Genomic DNA, 17,137 nt, shown 5'->3' with positions numbered 1-17,137 from the left:
CGTGTTTGTGCAAGGTACGTGATTTAGGGAGTAAAGTCAGAATAAACAAGCCAAGGCGTGATTTGAGTTGTTACGACCGTGTTTGTGCAAGGTACGTGATTTAGGGAGTAAAGTCAGAATAAACAAGCCAAGGCGTGATTTGAGTTGTTACGACCGTGTTTGTGCAAGGTACGTGATTTAGGGAGTAAAGTCAGAATAAACAAGCCAAGGCGTGATTTGAGTTATTACAACCGTGTTTGTGCAAGGTACGTGATTTAGGGAGTAAAGTCAGAATAAACAAGCCAAGGCGTGATTTGAGTTGTTACGACCGTGTTTGTGCAAGGTACGTGATTTAGGGAGTAAAGTCAGAATAAACAAGCCAAGGCGTGATTTGAGTTGTTACGACCGTGTTTGTGCAAGGTACGTGATTTAGGGAGTAAAGTCAGAATAAACAAGCCAAGGCGTGATTTGAGTTGTTCACTTTTGGTCTTTTCTCTTTTTGACTCCATATCTAGCTCACAAGCAATGACCTGCAAACCTATATCTTTTTGGAGAACTGTGGAAATATTTTTTATATGGTTAAAACTCTTGGCCACAAGTAGAATAGATAACCCAATCAATGATTGTTGCAAAGTACCAAGTGCGTCCATTGAAGCCACACAGTGTAAAAGTTGTTAGACATCTCTTGGTTCAATATTTCCCTGTGCTGAGTCTTCACGGTTAAGGTTGGCTGTTTGTGGCTTTACATAATAATACAGCATAGCATAGATTATTAACAAAAGGTAAAATAACTCAAGATGGCAGACAGCGATTGTCACGTGTGGAAGGGCCAAGCAGTCTGACACGTGACTCGCAAGTCACTAAAGTACACGACCGAATAGAAACGGTATGGTCGCAACCACACAAAACAGAATTTCACCTGCACTACTCAGGAATTTTCTACAAACCTTATTAAACTGTCAGACCTGCCAGATTCTTACCACCCGTGTGCGTGAATTCTTTCAGCATATATATATATAAAAGGACTGGAATAGGCACAGATCTAGAAGCAGTACCTACACACGAATTGGTGACGTCATAAAATACATGACCTTCAATCGGGGTCGTTTCCTCGGTATATACGAATTGGTATATACAAATTACAATAAAGATACTTAAAGGCCCAATTCACTTGCCCCGGGCAAGTGTGAATTGGAGGTGTGGCTATTCTAATGCATGGTAGTAAACACTTGCATAGCCTATGACGCATCCTGTTCCAGCGGTCCAACATCACGTGACTTTGATTGACAATAGTAATTATTCAAGATTAGTCGCGCATCCCTTTCCCCGGTTCATGTTTTTTACTTTTATCCGCCAAAATCTCAGCTCGTACACTATTTATTGTCATAAATACTACACACAGTCACTGCTGTGATATTCATAGTCACATGCATCCACTTTGGCACGACATAATAGACATGTAAGTTCGAGAAAACGCGTTTTTACTGGAGCTTGGCTGGAGCTGTTTACTACAGCGTAACAAGCAAGGAAATAATCCCTATTGTTTAGGAGCGTATTTATAGTATACCTGGGCCTTTAAGACATTACACATAAGGTAAAAAAAATCGCGTGACAATATAATGATAATAACGGTAATAAATCCTAGCTTAACAGTTGAACAGAACGCTCATATAGTCAGTCGGGTGACGCCGAGGGTCACTAACTGTGTTGCAAAATGGCTGTGTGGTTGAAACTGGGTCATGGCGTGACGGGTGAGGAAGACATCATTAAACACTCAAAATCACAATAAAACGGGGAAGTGGTTGCATATTACGGCGTAGCCAACATGGGAAATAAAAAAACGCCCAATACAAACGACATGGGTTCGAATCACACTAGATACACACTCACCAGAACCGAAGCAATCAGAAACCAGCAATCGTTTTGGCTTTTCCGTTCAACTCATCGGAACACTGGAGTAGTTAGAAAAATGAACACCACTTAACGACCAACGTCGTGGCGTGGTACACAAGCGTGCCATCAAAATAAAACAAAATTAGCTTGAAAAGACAGTGGGTTCGAGTCCCGCTCAGAGCTACCGTAAAAACGTAAATCAAATAAACTGAAATCTCTCAAACTGTAAACAAGTAAACAAAGAACGTCGCAAAAAAATAATAAACCTCACAAAACTCCACCATACAAAATTGAATGAATAAATAATAAAATAACTAACGTCTTAAACTGGACGACGCGCGATTTGTTCAACAGTTTCCAGATTGTGACAAGAGATAAACAAGACCCAAGTCAAGGTAAGTTTTGTTAAAGTGTCGATGGCGTTCCCTATATTACGAAAACAATTCAGGCAACAGACGAATATCTTCTGTGGTGTTGTTGAATTTATACTGTGTCTGCGGAATTGTTGATTGAGGGTTCGAAGCCAGCAGTTAACATTTTGTTAGAAAGTTTCACAATTAAATCAAATATCCAATGATACCAGTATATTTATTTCATTATTTTAACAACTTGCAATGGTGGAAGTTGGTCAAACACGAGTTCTTACACCTAAATAAGTATCAAATATTTGTCGACACATTTATTCTCTCAACCTTGTAGAGGTGGAAATTAATTAAACAACAGGTATTTACTCACAAATATAATGGTCAATATTTGTCCATACATTCATTCTGTCAATTTAAGAACTTGTAATTGTGGGAATTAATCAAACGCGAGTTGTTTACACCAAAATAAGTCTCAAATATTAGTCCATACATTTATTCTCTCAATTTAACAACTTGTAATTGTGGGAATTAATCAAACGAGAGCTGTCTACACCAAAATAAGTCTCAAATATTAGTCCATACATTTATTCTCTCAATTTAACAACTTGTAATGGTGTAAAATAATTAAACGAGAGCTGTCTACACCAAAATAAGTCTCAAATATTAGTCCATAAATTTATTCTCTCAATTTAACAACTTGTAATGGTGTAAAATAATTAAACGAGAGCTGTCTACACCAAAATAAGTCTAAAATATTTGTCCGCACATTTATTCTCTCAATTTAACAACATGTAATTGTGGGAATTAATCAAACGAGAGATGTCTACACAAAAATAAGTCTAAAATATTTGTCCGCACATTTATTCTCTCAATTTAACAACTTGTAATTGTGGGAATTAATCAAACGAGAGCTGTCTACACTAAAATAAGTCTAAAATATTTGTCCGCACATTTATTCTTTCAATTTAACAACCTGTAATTGTGGGAATTAATCAAACGTGAGTTGTTTAACATCAAACTAAGTATTAAATATTAGTCCATACATTTATTCTCTCAATTTAACAACTTGTAATGGTGTAAAATAATTAAACGAGAGTTGTCTACACCAAAATTAATCTCAAATATTTGTCCACACATTTATTGTCACAATTTAACCACTTGTTAATAGTGGAAATTACTTAAACGCGACTTGTTTAATCAGTTGACATCAATGCAACTTACCCGCAGACAGTGCACAACAGAGTATCATTATTGAGCAATTATAAACAGGAACGTGTCTTGGCATTAGGATTAGGGTCGGGTCAGGTATGGGCAACGGAATTATTAACAGGAACGTGTCTTGGCATTAGGGTTAGGGTCGGGTCAGGTATGGGCAACGCAAATGGTAAACACCCAATTGGCAAGATGTACACTAACGGGTTATGGCATGCATATAGTTTACACAAGTAAAAACACAAAATTGGCAATTTTTTGGACAATTGTAACTCAATAATAGAAATATGTTGTATTTCTATATATATACACACTATATAGTCTTATCAAATGCAAACACATCCAGTCAATCCATTGTGGTCTTGTGGGTCAGTTCTCTACATAGTGATCAGGAGGACCTGGGTTCAATTCCCTTGCCTGCCCATCTTTTTCTCGCAAACACCATTTGGCAATAAAGCTAAATATGACAACAAATTATTTAATTTGCATGACTACCCACATAGCTCAGTTGATTTGTACTATGTCTGCAATGTGAGCGATGGCTGGTTCGAATCCAGTATGTTTAGTTAGATTTTTGAATGCTAGTGAAGACAGTGCTCCTATGAATAGGACTTAAATCCTAACTCCTGTGTGAAGACACTCGTGGTACAGTGGACAAGACAGTGCGCTGGGAACTCAAAGATCGCAAGTTCGAATCACGGATTGGACACTTCTACAAAAGACATGAAAGACGTTAAACTCATAAACAGCGGATTCAAAAACTCAAGTCAGGAAAACAGAACACAAGAATACTACCCCACATGGAAGCCAGTCGAAGTCGTCGTCGAAGAACGAACACAGTCGAAGAACGAACACAGTTGACAGCTGTAGGTCACGTGCAACAACAGACACGAGGAGCATGGCTGCTCTCCAAATGGGTCCCTTATTTTTGTATTGACCCCCTAAGGATTGCTAATCCCCCTTTCTAACTCTTCCCCCCAAAATAATATATCGCCCCTTTTAAAATGTATTGACCCACAAATTAATGAATATTCATGAGCACAGAAACTGCCACGTCATGAATAAATATAAATTAGCATAATTTTAAAAAATTTGCATAAAGTGTAGGTACTCCTTCTGGAGCTCTGCCTAAATAAGAGTTGAGCTGCACCTAGCAACAACCAATACATGATAAATTACAAACAATGAAATAATGTACTTTCAAATAAATGGCTTCCAAATTAATGCACACAAGGTCCACAATAATATAAATTGTCCCGTAACTTTAACCAACCTAGTAACTTCCCGAGTGCACTCACAGTTCCCGACCTTCACAGCGCTGGACCATCTGTGTTTACGCGAATCTTCTGACTTCTACTCGAATCACGACGAAGTTGTCCTTTTTGTTGCAGATAACCGCATACAGCAAAGTTCCGACTCAATGTCCAACTTCACGGAACATTGTTTTCTGTTGACTTGACATCTCCCGGTGTGGCACTTATGTAGAGTCTTAGCATGTTCGTTTCCACATCACGCAACAGGCCCACTTTACATACCAGAACAGGAACAGTTCATAAACCAATGTTCACATAAACTCAGGAATTGAAGCAAAAGCACAGGACCCTGCCTCACTTGTGCAAACCAAAACGAAATGGGAAAAAAGGAAGCACATGGCTAAGGTGTGACTGCCTTTTATACCCATACCCAGGTGTACATAATCGCATAGTTAAATTCAGCCAATCATGGTTTGCCACTAGCCACACTTTGGATAATGGCGCATCCATTTTAAATACGAGGGTGGCCCACTCTCCTACACTGTGATAGCACCACCATTGTTATGCAAATATACATGACTGCACTGTGTACCACTATATAGATATATACAAAAAAAAGACAACTAAAGATTGACCTTGTGACAGCGATAAAAAGGACAATGTGGTACACTCAAAAGGCCTGACGGCATTTGTTAATGTACAAGTGATCTAAAACATGCCTTTGTTAAAACAGAGAAGATTGAAGAGCATGAGTATAATGCTCTAAGGGCGAGAAGGTAAAGTTACCATGGTGACAATTCTTATTAATGAAAGAAATATGTTAACTGATGATCCCAGTACCAGTCCAGTTGTGAGAAGCAAACTGAAAGAATGTGTGTGAACTCAAAAAAGATTTACTGTAGCTGATAACAATTACCAGGATTCATAGACAGAGGTCAAAATCAGCAAGACTTTAGTGAGTGGATCATGCTATGCATGACTACACTTGATGAGTTTATAAATCAAATTGATGTTTGGTTAATAGAAAATGGTGTACAGGACACAACACTACCTGAAGCTATACTTTGATTAAGTGTTGGCGTGTCAGACACTGGCAGCAGACTTGAAAAAAGTCATCAATGTCAATCACGTGCCCCAACAGCCATTGAAAAGGCAGGGCTTTTGGCGTGAAGCAAGTGCTAGAGGAACGGAAGATGCAAATACAAGTAAAACAGAAAAAAGTTGCAAATGCAGCAAATGGAAGGACAATTTAAAATATAAACTTGTGCTGGACGAAATCCGTAAACAGTAGCAAATAATAGCCTTTAAAACCAAATCCGCTGAAAAGATGCAAAATAGTAACTGTAGTATACTAGTAGTATGAATCCTTGACAGATGATCAGTCAAAACCTGTTTTTATGGTTGCATAAAATAGTTTGTTCGTTTTATGGCGTAGTAAATCATCACAAAAACTTGCATATGTTAGTATAGTATACAAACTGCCATGGAGAATGAGAGAAAGGTGGCATACAAAAACATACAACAAACTACGAAACAGACCCGTACGATTTCAAGACTTGGTGAATTTTGTGGATAGGGAGGTCAAAGTAATGAGTCAGTCAGTTATTTGGTAAGCTGAATGAACATTTCACTTTCCATTACAGCATATACAGAAAATACTCGTGAGTTACCAAACTGTAAATGATTTGGTGCCAAGATATATTCAAATACTTTTTTGTTCACATTGGACCAGGGGCAGGCAGCAGAAGCGTTATATAAGGGAAATAGAATCCTGCTACTGAGACAAATATTCGCACACTTTTTGTTTGTCATTTCAGGTTGCTATCGCTCATTAAATTAGTATTTAAAAGAGGAAAATGATGTCACAAGGATACCACAAAGTATTCACTCAGGCAATATGGGAACACATCGCTGTACTTCCTTTATGCATATTTGTGCAGTACAAAACATTTTTTGTAGTCATTTTGGTTGTTTTAAAAGGAGAAAAAGATGTCATGAGAATACCGCAATGTATACAGTCAGGCAGTATGGCATTGCATCAACATACTGCCTTGATGTATACTTGCACTATTCTCATGTTTAACCTTATATGACACTTACTTTTCGCCACTTCTAATGTTTTCTTCAACACACTCTGCATTGTTGCTATAGTTTTCTCACACGCTAACTGAAAAAAAAGAAGAAAGAATATCAAGGTCAGGGTAACCTACCATTAAAATTAAAGGGCCATCATAGTGATATTACCGGTAGTCTGTTGGTTTTTGCCAATTTTTATCACATTTTTGTAATCCCTATGAACATGTCTCAAGTAGTAAGCATGATATTAGGTAAGTAATATGGAATGAATAATAATAATAACAGCATTCATAAATGAGTTTTTCCTCTTACATTGTATTCTATTGTAATTCGACATCCATATGACTTTTTTTAACATTTATGGGTTCTGTATTTGCGCTACTAGTAGTGCATGTGCTTACGTAAATTACAGAGGTGTATCGATGGTCAAAATAATTTTAATGATTCACTATATAACAAATGTGCATATCAGCAAATCACTTCAATCGGAGATGCACTTTTAGAGCAAATCCAATACTTTGCATACAATTAGAAACAATTCCAATGTTCAATTTGCTTGAATATTTAATGCAAAATCTTTTCTATCAATTATTGTTTTATTTAGTTATTTGTTTAATTCTGTAACTCATTAAATTAATTCCAAAAACTTACTGCTAAATTATCAGGATGTGTATGGCTCCACACAAGCAGCAGCGCAGTAAATAAATCACCCGTACCGGTGAAATGAGCATCAAATTTATGCATTGTTAGACGCAGTCTTTTATTTTTCTCACCTATGATAAATAGAAAGAAAACAAAAAAAACATAAACTGTATGAGACAACATTATCACTGAAAAAAGAATAATATGAGGTTATCGTAAAAAACGTATACTCGAGGGTAGTACAGCTATCTTATTGACCAATGCGTCTAATTTAAATGTTTGAATGTCAAATTCATAACTTTGAACGCAACTATGTTTGTGACAGAGATTTTACCCTATATACCGGGCAATTCAAAGTGCTGATACGATGAGGTTATTACGAGGATACTGCAAAGTATGCACTAAGATTGTACAGTGGGAGTAACGAGCGACGCACAGCGGAGGTCGATGCGACAGCGTACTGTCTGAGTGCATACTTTGGTATCTTCGTAATAACCTTATTATTATACATCTTTTCCTACCAAGGATACATCATGGGAATGCCGAAATCCAAAAAGCTTAGAAAAGAATCAGAGAACTTCTTCGTATGGAGTCCGGTCAAATCCTGGTGGCAGCCATGTCTGTTTTTCTTATTAGAGGACGCTTAGGCGCGTAATCATTCCATATTTGGAATTCACATTTCCTAATACGGTAGGATGAAAATACCCCGTAAAATATCGCAAAATTACCGCATGCTGTAACTCATGGCGTTACGATGACAGATGTATAATAATAATGTATACCGGTAAATATTTTTAACTTAAAAGATGATCATAGAACATTGTCATCAGGAAGTGCACAGTTAGGCAGAGATAATAACATACATGAAGTTTTTTTGTCTCAGCTTTATTACACATTCTTATATATATGTTATATACTATAGACACAACAAACCCATTTCGGTAATTTTTATAAATATTTATGAATTCAAACTGAAACAAAAGGTTTCTATTAGTGATGGAATAACAGTGGAACAATATTTAATGACATCAATGCACACGAACCTTTTTAATTGCAAGGTTGGATTCAACTGCCGATGAAATTTTCAAATATTTATCAAAATAAAAGGAATAGGTTTGTTGTGTCAATAGTATAAATTTTGATATATATATATATTTTCTAATATACCGATGCAGCAGGACAGTATATTCTGTATTTGTACATTCCATTCTCACTGACAAGTAAATCTATGAAATCAATGGGAGCTGTGAAAACTGGTGAACTGGCCATGTTAAACAAGAGAACTTTAATAAAAGTTTACCGGTGGCGAGCTGACAGACATGAACTATTGATCTATTATTGCAGTTAAACTTGCATCTTTGCCTAACTCTGAGTTGCCTAACTATATATCATCATCTGACTATTCCTCCATGTAATGAGATCACATTTGCCTAACTTTGCACATCAGCTGCCAAACATCATTTTCACCTACATAGTGTCTGCCTAACTGTGTAAAAATATATATATTTATGGTTTTCCCTACAATGTCATATATTCACATTTTTGTCAATCAGCATGTAAATGTTTAATAACAAATTTCGCTCACTGATCGGTGCTACCTTTAGATCTGCTTTGACAACAGTGACTGTATCGTTAATTTGTTTTATTAACAGGGACACACACTTGAATATTTAATGACAACAGCAGCGAACAACGCCATTATATAACTTTGGGTGCTAGTACTAGCTTTTAGCAGCCAGTCACAGTGCATGTATATGCACACGACACGTGAACAAATACGACGACCTATAGAGGTTTATCGTATCTCTGTAACCTTGCTCAGGCATTGCAAGTACATTAATCTCTGCCTAACTGTGTATGTATTTATTGCTCTCCCTACCTGTCAATGAACTGCCTAACAACACAAGTGTATCATCTTTGCCTAACTCTGTACTGCTTATGACAATGTTTTTACAACCACTGCAATGCATGAGCTCCATCGCTTTAAACGCATCCTCTTCAGTTTTGATGGTTATACCAGTTAATTCCCTGCAGAAAAAAACAACAACATTTTATTTGAAGGATTTAAAAAATTAAACAAGAAGTCGAAAATATCACTTTTTACCAAAAATTACAAAAATATTCACCAAAATTAGAAAATTGAAGATATCACCATGAAATGAACAAATCTGAGAGATGTCCACCTGACGTACCTATATGTATAATATCAAAGCAATTGGACTTGCGGTTTTCAACAAGAAGTCAAAAATTCCACTTTTTACCAAAAATGACAAAAATATTCACCAAAATTAGAAAATTGAAGATATCACTATGAAATGAACAAATCTGAGAGACGTCCACCTAAGGTACCTTTATGTATAATATCAAAGCAATTGGACTTGCAGCTTTCAAAAAGTAGTCGAAAATATTACTTTTTACCAAAAATTACAAAAATATTTCCCAAAATTTGAGAATTAAAGATATCATCATGAAATGAACAAATTTAAGAGAGGCCTACCGAAGGTACATATTCACCAAGTATCAAAGCATTCAGGCTTGTAGTTTTCAAGAAGAAGTTGAAAAAGTAAAACATTGACACGAACGATGACGACGACGGACAATCACTCATATGATAAGCTCCGTTTGACAAAGTCGACAGAGGATGTACAGTCACCTTGCCATACAAATTCAAACCACAATGTTGTAGGGATCCTATATTACAGTGGGTGACGAATTAAACTGATCAGACAAACTGCTACATCTATCTTCCTAACAATCTTCCTAGCAACATTACAGTATTATTAAACCATTGGAACATTGCCAGAGTGTTTATTTTCACTTTGGCAAGCCAAACATTCTTGGAAAACAAATCATTTTTTATGATAGATATGTACCGTATATTAAACTAGAATGCAGAGAAAGTGAGTGGATGAAATGTAATCTCAAAAGGGATTTGGATTGGAAATGAAATTAAGATTGTGTAGAAAAGAGTCCTGTGAAATATAAAAATGATGAATTATTAAATTTATAGCAACTAAAATTAACTGCTGATAATTGTGACAAATGATGATGGTTTAGCCACAAACTTGTAAGGAAATGAAAAAAAAAAACATTTCAAAATCCGAAAAAGCGTTTGTAATCATTACAGATTTTTACTAAAAACATGACTGACATAACCATAATTACAGAAAACGAATTAAATGTGAACATTTTCAACCTCAATTGCACCATCCCAAGAAAATTGATTGACCTAACACAGTATTTGGGAAATAATTTTAAGACTTATAAATTCTAAATTTGTCTTTCTTTATTTAACTTTTTGGTTACTCATTAGTTTGTCCAAATCAAATGTCTACATGCATAATTAGGCATATTATGTAAATAAAGGTAAGATTATTGAAAACAAATGTTATTTATTATAATTCTACCACAAAATAAGGAGTCATCCAGCGAAGAAAAGTACAAGTAAGTAAGAAAAGTTTCACTGATAGGCAGTAATGATTAGAAACAGAATTAGCTGGGTGTCGACTAAAATAAATTTCTCGCTTTCTCTATGCACCGGAAGACTGTGAAAAATTAGTAAGCTAGGAAGACATTCCACACAGTTTGCTCTAAGTACACACTCATTCAATACAATCCAAATTATTAAATAAACAGGATACCGCCGTACCATATTTAATATTTCAGAAACACATACATGTACACGGTTTTACTTACTCTGCTTCAAACTGGTTAGGCGTGATAAGGTCAGCAAGCGGTAACAACTTCTCCCTGTATATTGGCGTCAATTCTTTTGGCACATAGTAACCAACGCCAAAGTCACCGAGTACTGGGTCACATACAAACAGCATATTTGGATTTCTGGCTTTTAGTTCTTTTATGACATTGACGACTTCTAATAAAAATGATTCTGAACCGACAAAACCTGTGAGTAAGAACAATACAAGATTGTGTAATGCGAGACATCTAAAATGGGAGACAAAGTTGAAATGACAAATTAATTACAAATGAAAGACCCAGATGGGATTTCAGAATTTTAAATTAGTGGATTTGGTGTAAATAACATGCATCTATAGAATATGCAAGGTCATTATCCAAATTTTGAATGGAATGGAATTCACAATAGTGCAGAGAACGTGAAATAGAGAAATGATCACGAGAAAACAAACTACTTGTATTCAATGCAAAGTTTGAGGCATCTATTTGGAATCAAATCACAATACAATCTGACGTGCATCAGTAACCAATCATGTGCGATGTTCATACTACTGTAAGTTTAGATAAAATTGGCCAGTGTCCAGCAATTAGCTAAATTTCATGAAAATTAGAAAATAAGTAAACTGTAGAAAACAGTCAACCAATTATATCTTCAGATCAATTTTGAACTAAATTTGTTTAAGAGAGCATGTTTGTACATATACGCTACAATACAATTGAATATAGTGAATCTATTTCCACAAAACTTTAGTTTTGTGTGTCCCTCAAATACTCAGTTTGATATTTTCTTTTAATGTTGGTTTAACCCAACTAGGTCAAATCTTGGTTGCGTTTAAAAGTGCCTGAGCATTTCTCTATTTAATAAACAAATCATTTTTCACGCTGAGGTAACTTGCATGTGTAACAAAAATGGCGGAAGATTTCCCATTTTGTGCTATTGAAACATACCCAATGTACAGTGTACTGTAAAATATTTGATTTATATTTTATATTTATAAATTTTATTTATAGTTGGAATTAATCTTCGCTGAAAAGACATTTTCGTTGTTTTGTTTGAAATTTATTTTCACTGATTTTTGAGTTGAGTTGAGTTGGAAAGTAAACTATAGAAAACAATGTCATTTTCATAGGATTTTTTCCACTGACTTGTCTCTTCAGCAATAAATTAGTGAAAATAAAATACTTAACAGCAGTCAGCAACTTAGCTCGCAATGTTAATGTTTTGGTGTCTGAAATATAGCGGTAATGTAGGAAATACACTCGTACCTGTGAGTACATGCGAATAATGATCTATGTCGTTTTCTTTTAATGCACTGTACAGCGTCTGGAGTTCAGTTGAGTTTAAAACTTGACCTTTGCATACATTGTAACCAGTATGGTTTGAAAACTGAACAGAATTGATAGCGTCTACTTCAAAACCAAGTACCTAGAAAAAACAAGGCATTATTTTTATTAACGTTGAAATCTAATCATGAAAAAACAAGCATTGACAAAGCACATCCCCATTTGGTATTACCATTAATCAATCTCAATGTTCATTACAAGTTACACACACGTGAGTAAACATATTTAAGATGTACCCATGCATCCTGTGTATATTAACATTGAACACAATTCCACAGAAACTAGCATGGATACCATAAAAAAACAAGCAGCCTGTCGGCTGAGATAGCTCCGCTGTTAGCAATGCACATGGCAATTAAAGAACAGAAGATATCATTAGAAAATGAACAAATCTGAGAGAGGACCACATGTAGTACCTATATGTATAATATATCAAAGCAATTGGACTTGCGGTTTTCAACAAGAAGTCGAAAATATCACTTTTTACCAAAAATTACAAAAATATTCACCAAAATTAGAGAATTGAAGATATCATCACGAAATGAACAAATCTGAGAGAGGTCCACATGTACCGTAAAATCTGTATTAGAAGCCGCATCCCTAATAAAAGTCGCACCTATTCATTTTGAACAATTGAGAACCAAAAATTCATCATTTCTCATACGTGTAGATGCTTTAATAGAAGCCGCATCCCCTCTGTTGCATTGTACCATTTTAATAGAAGCTGCAGCTTTTAATACAGATTTTACAGTAGTACCTATATATGTAATATCAAAGCAATCGGACTTGCGGTTTTCAACAAGAAGTCGAAAATATCACTTTTTACCAAAAATGACAAAAATATTCACCAAAATTAGAGAATTAAAGATATCATTACAAAATGAACAAATCTGAGAGAGGTCCACATGTAGTACCTATATATGTAATATCAAAGCAATTGGACTTGCGGTTTTTAACAAGAAGTTGAAAATATCACTTTTTACCAAAAATGACAAAAATATTCACCAAAATTAGAGAATTGAAGACATCATCACAAAATGAACAAATCTGAGAGAGGTCCACATGTAGTACCTATATATGTAATATCAAAGCAATCGGACTTGCGGTTTTTAACAAGAAGTCGAAAATATCACTTTTTACCAAAAATTACAAAAATATTCACCAAAATTAGAGAATTGAAGATATCATCACGAAATGAACAAATCTGAGAGAGGTCCACATGTAGTACCTATATATGTAGTATCAAAGCAATTGGACTTGCGGTTTTTAACAAGAAGTCAAAAATATCACTTTTTACCAAAAATGACAAAAATAATCACCAAAATTAGAGAATTAAAGATATCATTACAAAATGAACAAATCTGAGAGAGGTCCACATGTAGTACCTATATATGTAATATCAAAGCAATTGCACTTGCGTTTTTAACAAGAAGTCGAAAATATCACTTTTTACCAAAAATGACAAAAATATTCACCAAAATTAGAGAATTAAAGATATCAACATGAAATGAACAAACCTAAGAGAGGTCTACCCAAGGTACATATACACCAAGTATCAAAGCATTCAGGCTTGTAGTTATCAAGAAGAAGTCGAAAAAGTAAAACATTGACACGGACGACGACGGACAATCACTCATATGATAAGCTCCGCTCGACAAAGTCGACAGCGGAGCTAAAAAGGTTGATTTTGTCTGAACCTCAAAAAATATTATGCGTACCTGTAACCAGTTTTTACTTTTTTTTTTTATAAACAGGGTCAAAAAATACCCAACATGTACCTTTTTTCAAAAAATTATACCCCTGGTTAATGAAAGGATAATGAAATAAGAAAAATATTTTTAAAGAAAAAAAAATATTTCAATAAACAACAACCATTTTCGTAGTATTACAAAATTGTTTGCGTCATATTTGGTGCCTCAGGTGGAAATATTATTAGGATACATACATGTACAAGGTGTCACAAGAATACAGCTATACATGCACAAAGACAGTATAGTGGGCAAATTGACTTACTCATAGCAACAAGTGATGTAATATTACCATATACTGCCTGAGTACATACGCTGCTGTATTTCTTGGGATAACCTTATACATCTTTTTCTTGCTTGTAGGTTTAATTTAACGAAAGAATTAGAAATGAAAAACGTTTTGTGCAGTGCAAACTTTTGTTCTCAGTTTCTTTTTCTGTCCCATGCAGTAGTATTTCTGCATCCAAGGTAAACAAAGTGCTTGAATGTTAACCCAATATAAAAGGAAAATTTGAACATAGAGAAATGTTTTGAAATGTATGCAGACTTTATCCGGCTTTTCATAAAACAGTAAATTCTATTATTTTCAGAGCTACGTACATATACGGTAGATGTATAATAATATGCCATCTTTCACATTGTTTACTAGTAACACAGAATGGAACAAATTGTATACCAGGATTTATGACCAAGCAATAAAAAAAAATATTATATTTAATAATTTGCTATTAATAGGTATTGTTATATATCAAATGTAGTAGGCTTCTACTATACTTTATTTTAGCTGAAATCAATCAAGTTTTTAGGTGTTTTGTATAGAATTTATTTTCATTGAATTTTAGCGAGTTGAATGTAAAATACAGGAAAAATAGTATATTCGCTGGATTTTATTTACACTGAATCATTACTTCAGCGTAAATTAAATCAAAGCGAAAATAAAGTATTTTACAGTATGTTTTAACATTTACATACATGTATGTACAATAAAAATAATGCATGCTTTTGTAAGAGCGATAACAATGCAGAGGAGTCCGGATTGGCATTAAATGTTTGCATAAATTATTGATAACTCTTGCAAATAATTCTACAATCTATGTGATCTAGAATTCCCTATTGACTTTGGAGTGAAGCGCATACTTGGCAGTATTCTAGCAGGGTCCATAGTACCAAGAGCCAAATGATTTCCAAGACTTTTCCAGACCTTTCCCAAACTTTCTTGCATTTTTCTAAGACATCTTCACCAAGGCTCATCAAAGTTCTGAGGATATGGTAGTTCCCTGGAGAAAATGGGCCTTTCAAAAATGAATTAATAACTTTGAAGAAATTTAAAGACTTCACATTTTTTTTTTATTGTTCCTGTAATTTAAAGACAACTCAAAGAATTTCCAACACCTCAACAAATCCAAAGACTTTCAAAGGATTTTCCCAACACTATGGACCCTGTCTAGTGATAATCTTATTATTATACATATGTATCCTGTTTGTAGTAATAATTTACTAATATTTTGCACTGTGTGAATGTTTTCGTGAGTGACGGGTTCTATTTCCATTGAGCTAAAGTGTTTCTGCATCTAATGTAAATAGAAGAAAGTATCTGAATGTGACCTCAATATCCAGTCAATGTTGGTAATGTAGTCCACCCCATATAAGGAAACAAGCAGCCACTCGGCTGAGATAGCTCCGCTGTTAGCAATAAACATTTCAATTAGAGAATTGAAGATATCATCATGAAATGAACAAATCTGAGAAAGATCCACCTGTAGCACCTATATGCCAGGTGGCCTCAGTCACGTGGGTTTGTGACGTAAGGGTAAAAGAATCTTGAGGTCATGGGGCTTCCCCTGACCTAGATTCTATCTCTCCGTCACCGGCAGAATCGCTGATTAATGCCTACAGTTCAAAATAGTCATTTTGACTGACCAGAGTCTATGGTGGGTAATTGAACGTAGTGAATATATCACTTTTTACCAAAAATATTCACCAAAATTAGAAAATTGAAGATATTTTCACAAAATGAACAAATCTAAAAGAGGCCTACCCAAGGAACATATACACCAAGTATCAAAGCAATCAGACTAGCAGTTTTCAAGATGAAGTCCGAAAAGTGTAAAAAGTTGACGCGGACGACAATCACTCATAAATGTATCACTCGATATTTGAATACTGAATCTGTATAGTATGTTCAAATGAATGCTGAGATGGCAAATTCTATTGTTTCCGGTGCTAGGTATACATGTACCATGTTTGCATGTATTGAATTTTCTGCTTCTTAGGGTGTCATCGGTGTTTAAAATGCTGTTTTCATATAATCGAAGTGCGATTTATCATTGTTTCAACAGTAATGATTTAATCATATTGGAGGCGGACATCTTAGATTTACAACAAGCAGCCTATCGGCTGAGATAGCTCCGCTATTAGCAATGCACATTTCAATTAAAGAACTGAAGACATGATTAGAAAATGAACAATATGAATAGTATCAAAGCAATCAGACTTACAGTTTTTAACAAGAAGTCGAAAATATCACTTTTTACCAAAAAATTACAAAAATATTCACCAAAAATAAATTAATTAGAGAATTGAAGATATCATCACAAAACGATCAAATCTGAGAGAGGTCCACATGTAGTACCTATATATGTAATATCAAAGCAATCGGACTTACAGTTTTCAACAAGAAGTCGAAAATATCACTTTTTACCAAAAATGACAAAAATATTCACCAAAATTAGAGAACTGAAGATATCATCACAAAATGAACAAATCTGAGAAAGGTCTACATGTAGTATCTATATATGTAATATCAAAGCAATTGAACTATTGGTTTTTAACAAGAAGTCGAAAATATCACTTTTTACCAAAAATTACAAAAATATTCACCAAAATTAGAGAATTGAAGATATCATCACAAAATAAACAAATCTGAGAG

General features: G+C 34.7%; 1 protein-coding gene across 1 annotated transcript in view; it reads right to left on the bottom strand.

Annotated features, from left to right (window-relative positions):
- The window catches only part of LOC100377606 (pyridoxal kinase-like), a 28,993-nt gene that overhangs the window by 5,209 nt on the left and 6,647 nt on the right, over nt 1-17,137 (bottom strand). The window contains exons 2-6 of the mRNA XM_006812076.3: nt 12,383-12,542; nt 11,117-11,324; nt 9,300-9,448; nt 7,430-7,551; nt 6,803-6,869 (exon numbers count right to left, since the gene is read on the bottom strand). Coding sequence (XP_006812139.1) covers nt 6,803-6,869; nt 7,430-7,551; nt 9,300-9,448; nt 11,117-11,324; nt 12,383-12,542 — 706 coding nt within the window. The remainder of the gene's footprint in view (nt 1-6,802; nt 6,870-7,429; nt 7,552-9,299; nt 9,449-11,116; nt 11,325-12,382; nt 12,543-17,137) is intronic.

The sequence above is a fragment of the Saccoglossus kowalevskii genome, chromosome 11 (assembly GCF_978046115.1).
Source record: "Saccoglossus kowalevskii chromosome 11, keSacKowa6.1, whole genome shotgun sequence".
In the NCBI taxonomy this organism is placed as follows: domain Eukaryota; kingdom Metazoa; phylum Hemichordata; class Enteropneusta; family Harrimaniidae; genus Saccoglossus; species Saccoglossus kowalevskii.
Note: the sequence above shows the minus strand (reverse complement) of the source record. Positions and strands in the feature narration are given on the sequence as shown.